This window comes from Diplodia seriata (genome assembly GCF_021436955.1).
Source record: "Diplodia seriata strain FDS-637 chromosome Unknown scaffold_2, whole genome shotgun sequence".
In the NCBI taxonomy this organism is placed as follows: Eukaryota; Fungi; Ascomycota; class Dothideomycetes; order Botryosphaeriales; family Botryosphaeriaceae; genus Diplodia; species Diplodia seriata.
Window position 1 is genome coordinate 559442 of NW_027117309.1, and position 5407 is coordinate 564848.

Here is a 5407-nt window from a genome sequence, read left to right on the forward strand (position 1 = left end):
CCTCGGAACACAGGACGAGGCCAAGGACGAGGGTAGAAAGGAGATGTCCCGGGAGGGAGGAGCCCGGCGAAGCAGTGGCGGAAGCGTCGGTCGAAGGTTTGGAGCTCGTTCGGAGTGGCGCTGGAGCTCAATCCGGAAGGGAAGTGGCGTCGCAGTCCTGAAGACGCATTGCTAAGCGCACCGGCAAGCTGGATCTGGCGCAGGTAGCGGAGGGTGGAGCAGGCGGAGCGAAGAAGCACAAGACGAGCGTAGAGGAAGAGGGAGCGGGCAACTGACACTGACGCAACGATGCGAGCGGGTCGCTTATCGATAAGCATCAGCCGCTACGAATGGCAGCGGGCCGCCCTTTGGTGCTGCAGCCGGCCAGCCCTCACTTCTCCATCTCTGCATCCCAATGCCCTCTTCTCACCGCCGGTCTGCCCTAGCTGACCTCCAATCACAACTCCGCATGTCTTCTTTCATCAACATCATGCCTCCCATCTCTACCATCTTTCTACTTGCCATCTGCCCGTGGAAACAATGCGCGTAAACTCGAGTCATCGCCGGCCCGCCGCCGCTACTGCGAAGATGCCTGGGGCCTCAAACGGGCGGCAGCTGCATTCTGTACCACGGCATGCTAGGAACCTCGCTTCACGCTAGCAAATGTGGCATTGAGCCCATTGGATACGACTACTGATTCTGCACCATTGCGCAGGATACTGGCTTCGCTGCTTTTCGCGTAGACATCTCGCGGACACAACCGCTATTTCTTTATCTACTATTTTTTCTCCTTCTCACTTTTTCCTTCTCTAATGAAGTCGAGCTTACTACTGTAGTCTACGTGGAAATCATTGAAGTGTTACTTTCTGCAATCTGATCTACCCACCACCATGATCTCATCCTGCTCCGGTGAAATCTGACGCTGGCTGAATTGTAGAAAAGGAAAAAAAAAGAAAAGAAAAGAGAAAAAGAGTTTTGCTGTTTTAGCATGACCGTATCTCACTCTGTTTTCACAGTCTTTTTTACGCCTGTGCGCTGTGATTTTGCCCTCTTACACTTCTCTCGTTATCCTTGTCCTTTCGGGCATTCAAGACTTTGCTCTCTTCGAGCCCTCAGTCTCTTTCGCTGGCTTTTGAATTAGGACGGCGGCGTGTCGCGACGCTCTGTGTACCAGGTCTCGCGCACATCTCTGTACCGAGCGGCGCCCATGTATGAATAATACCAGGTAGGTTCGCCATGTCTGACCCCTCCCCTGCGGCAGTCCTTGTCCCAGTCCTTGATACAATCATGATGCCAGTAGTACCAGTCTTCACCATCCGGCGACTCTTTCGCAGACTTTGCCATACAGAACAGGCAAAGACCATCGAAATGCTTGCTCACCGATCCCACGGTATGGTCGACGACATACTCACAGTCGATGGAGCATTCGTAGCAGGGCTCGTGCTCCGTCTTGTACTCGAACGTCATGAGCCGAGCGAGGAGATCTGCAACGCTCGTCTTGGAGAATGTGCGCTCGAGCGGCCAGACGTTGATAGCAAGTAAAGCCTTCTGGTAGAGGAAGAGAGTCTTTTCCTTGCAGTCACACTCGGCCTCTTCGAGCGGAGCTTCGATCGGCTTCCACAAGTGATCATGCATCAAGCCCTTGAGACGGCCTCTCGCGGCATTGAGCTGCTCTAACAAAGTTTCAGCGTAAGCATTCTAAAGGAGAAAAGGGTACACTTACGAATGACGCGCGGAGGAAGATGCAGATTGCGATGCTTTGTCGGGTTCGATTCGGTGATGTGTGATACGGAATTGTACACAAGCCACTTCGTCGCCGCCGCAAAGCCAGGCGCATGGTCGAACACCCAGCATGGGTACAGGATTACCTGCGCCAGCTTGTAGTGCCGGAAGATGGTGTTTCCGCTCAGATCTTTTCCCTTGACGTTCTTGTCCCACCACGTCTGGAACCAGCCGTTGAACCATTTGGTCAGGCCCTCCCTCTTCAGGCACCACATATCGCCCGCCCGCAAGATACTCCACACCACCGCGACGTCGGCATTATCGCACTCGTCGGACATGGGCACGCCGTGGAAGGCGCGGAAGAAGATCTCCATGGCCAAGTTCATGATCCAGTCGTTGCCCTTCAGCTCCACCGGGTTGGCCGTCGATTCCTTCCAGCCGCCGCCGAGCATCTTGTTGAAGGGTTCCGAGTTTGCGCGCAACACGGCCCTCGAGACGGCAAAGTCGGTGACGCACTTGATCGGAGGGAGCTGGCCATGTGGCGCATAGACGTCCTCGTATTCGTAGACACGGACGGTGAGGTCGGGCTCGGGGGCTATCTTGACCGAGGTGTGTGGGTAGTTGGTGACCCGTACGGCGGGTGAGGGTGACGACGCCATGGCTGGCGAAGTGGAGCACCGATCCGACTGCTGCGTATGTCTGGCGTTGGTTGGTGCAGCGAGGCAGAGGAAAGAGGCGTGCTCGTAGAGCGGCGTTGAGGTTGCCGACTCTTCGACAGTGTTGAAGAGGGATGGTCGGAAGCCAACGAGGTAAGATACTTGTAGTCCAAGCTTGTGTCCAACTAAAAAGGAAGCTGCCACGTGAGTCAGCGGGTGACGCGGGAGAAAAGCGACAGAGTTGGTGAGGCGAGGTGAGGCTGTCAAAATCTCATATGGACCAGAACGAGACGTAGTCTGCAGAAATAATGTTTCCGGCTGAGTTCTCACCTATCGCTTATCAGCTGCGGATGCTAATGGATATCCATCACAGTCGATCAAATAACACGCACGCGGATTTTGGTGTTTACAGCCACTTATGTGGGCTGCCATTCACAACATCCGATGCCCCGGGCAAGGTCCCCACGTAAGAACAGTGACAACGCCGCAAACGCATTATCGAGAGCATATTTGCTACGTCTAAGCTCACGAAAGCCTAGTGACGCCATGCTTGGGCTGTTAGTGGTGGTGGTGTTGGTGGTAGCCACCGGCGGACCCACCAAGATACCAGAGAATCAACAACAACCGCAGCAGTGAGAGACAAGACAAAAACAAAAAAAAGAATGGCCACTGGATGCGCACCCCGGAATCGAACCGAGGGCCAGTGGACTTTGTTGTAGCGACTGCACCACCCGCACCCGGTTATGGCCCTGTTACGTGACCCCCTCAGTGATGCTACTTGGTTCAAGCCGCTACGGCGCCTTTGTGATGGCGACTCAGTAACCCACGAATGAGCCAAAGAGCCGTACTACGACAACGCTGACCCGACAGTGCCGTCGAAACCCGGTCCCCTCGCTGCGTTAGGAGGAAGCGTCGCTGCTTAGGCTTATAACCCCCAGGAAAATGCTCTTTCCCCAACGCAGAGCCCAGGCGCCTTCACTGGCACACGGCTGTTTCACGCGCCCGTCACCGGCGCGTCACAACCTGCTCACTCTGGTGCCTCGACGCGTAAACCGATCATGGCCTGCTTTTGAATCAAATCACCAACTCTCCCCCACCGTCCCTCCTTCACCAGCACATATACAAACGCTCCAACCCACGTCTTCCAACCACAACATTACTCAAACGCGCCAATGGCCCCATGAATTACCCGCCGCTAGCTTCACCACTCTGCTTGTCGCTCGCGCTGCCCATATATCGACCGTCACCATCAACACGCACGCGGCAGTGCGCCCGACCTCCCGCCCACCTGCCTGGCCACCCGCGGCGTTATCCTTCCCTTCGAATAGTTCCAAGCCACTACGCAGGCGTGGCGAGACCGGAAGCCTGCGCAGAGCAAACATCAAATAGGGCGAGTTGAAAGAAGAGCGAAGCCAGGAGACATTTGGAGAGGTTGGTGGGCGGACAAAGATTCTCTGTTTGCTTCAAGTAGCTTGGAGCTATGTATGAAGAGCTTCTCCCACTGCGCTTCTTTGTGGTCGCTTCGGAGGACGGCGGCACCAAAGTGTAGGACGGTGCCTGATTAGCCTCTGTCAGCGCAATGCCTGATCCAAGGGATGACCGAATGAACGCTCAGTGGTAGCAATGAAGCTCGGATACTCTCTGGAGGCTCCTCAGGCGCTGAGCTAATTAACAAGTCTCTTCTTGGGAGGGCTCCACTTTAAACGCGTAGTATGAAGGTGAAGGACGCAGACGAGGTATGGAAGGGAAGTTGGCTCTGTGACCGTGGAGCGATGGCAAAAGCGGCAAGAATGTAGACAGGCCGCGCGTAGGTGTCGACAGGGAGGTGGGCGTTGCCATTCGGTCGATGGCTTCCAGCTTTACTGAAGATGCGGACGGCATTCTGCGGGTCCCGAGGGTTTCTTTATGTTGCCTGGGATACAGTGAAGGCGCCGGGTTTGCGATAGCATGGGCAACTGCGGCAACGGGCAATGGACGGCGTGCGAGCCCCCATTTTGTAGTGCATGTGCAAAGACTGCAGCATGGTGGGTTGCACAGCCAATCCTTTCCATGTTGCGCATATCTATCTCTGTTGAAATGCATGTGCAGATGACGATGTAGGACTTGAAGTTCTACAAACCGCTCACCATTTCAAGTTCGGATTGGACAAGGATAAAGCGATTGTAGTGGACCTGGGGCAAAAAGCCAACTGTAGTACAAAGCTAGGCCGATAAGGGCGGGGGACAGGCGCCATGCCAGCGCCACTCGTGGGCTGGAACTCGACGGAGAATAAACATTGGGCCGGAGGAATGTCCGAAGTGAGGGAAGGGATGACAGCGTGCGGAAGGTGCGGGAGCACCCGTGCCGTGCCGTTGCCAAGCGAGCCAAGACACGTGGAGTCTTTTCTTCGCCCACACTGTGACACCACCTCGTCCCGCTGCACTCTACACCTCCACTGCATCCATCTGTGTCTCGTTGGAATCCCAACCGGCGCGAACCGCTGCTGCTGCGCTGCGCGGAAAGTCGACGTCTCCGGTGCAACGTGAAGATATGCCTCATTTTTCGCTATGGAGATTTCCATTTCCGCCTTCATTCCAACCCATCTGCCTCGTCCCATACCGCCCCGACGCCGCCTGCTGTTGCACGTTACGAAAGGGACCTAGCTCGTGTGGGCACGCCATGCCAGTTGATGCCAATTTGTTTTGATGATCGCATTTTTCCACCGCCTGCGACGCCGCAAAGCCACTTGTCGAGATGTAAAATGTTGCCAATGCCCGGGCGACCAGCCTCGTCTGACTCCACTCGTCCCGGTGGATTTTGGGTTGCTCCTCCAGCACACGCCCGTCCTTTCGTTTCCTCGATCCTTCGGCTTGCCGCATTCGTTCAAGGCAGCCGCCTCACGCTCTTTCCGCCGTTGCTAATCGTAGGTAGCTTGCGATCTAATTGGTGCTAACAATGATCATACGGGGCCTCGTTGGAGGCCTGCTGCTGCCCTTCGTGGCTGGCGCAGCCCTGAGGCCGCGCCAAGACGCAGACCCCAGTCCCTACCGCATTCTGGAGATCGACGTGGA

The 5407-nt window shown here is 55.8% G+C and overlaps 1 protein-coding gene across 1 annotated transcript; it reads right to left on the bottom strand.

The window, feature by feature from the left end:
• Positions 1-1116: 1116 nt before the first annotated feature.
• Positions 1117-2360, bottom strand: SLS55_001560 (uncharacterized protein; the record flags this gene model as incomplete). The annotated part of the gene is made up of 2 exons (XM_066773054.1): positions 1117-1652; positions 1703-2360. 2 exons carry the CDS (start codon positions 2358-2360, stop codon positions 1117-1119), a joined length of 1194 nt encoding a protein of 397 aa, XP_066635621.1.
• Positions 2361-5407: the final 3047 nt, after the last annotated feature.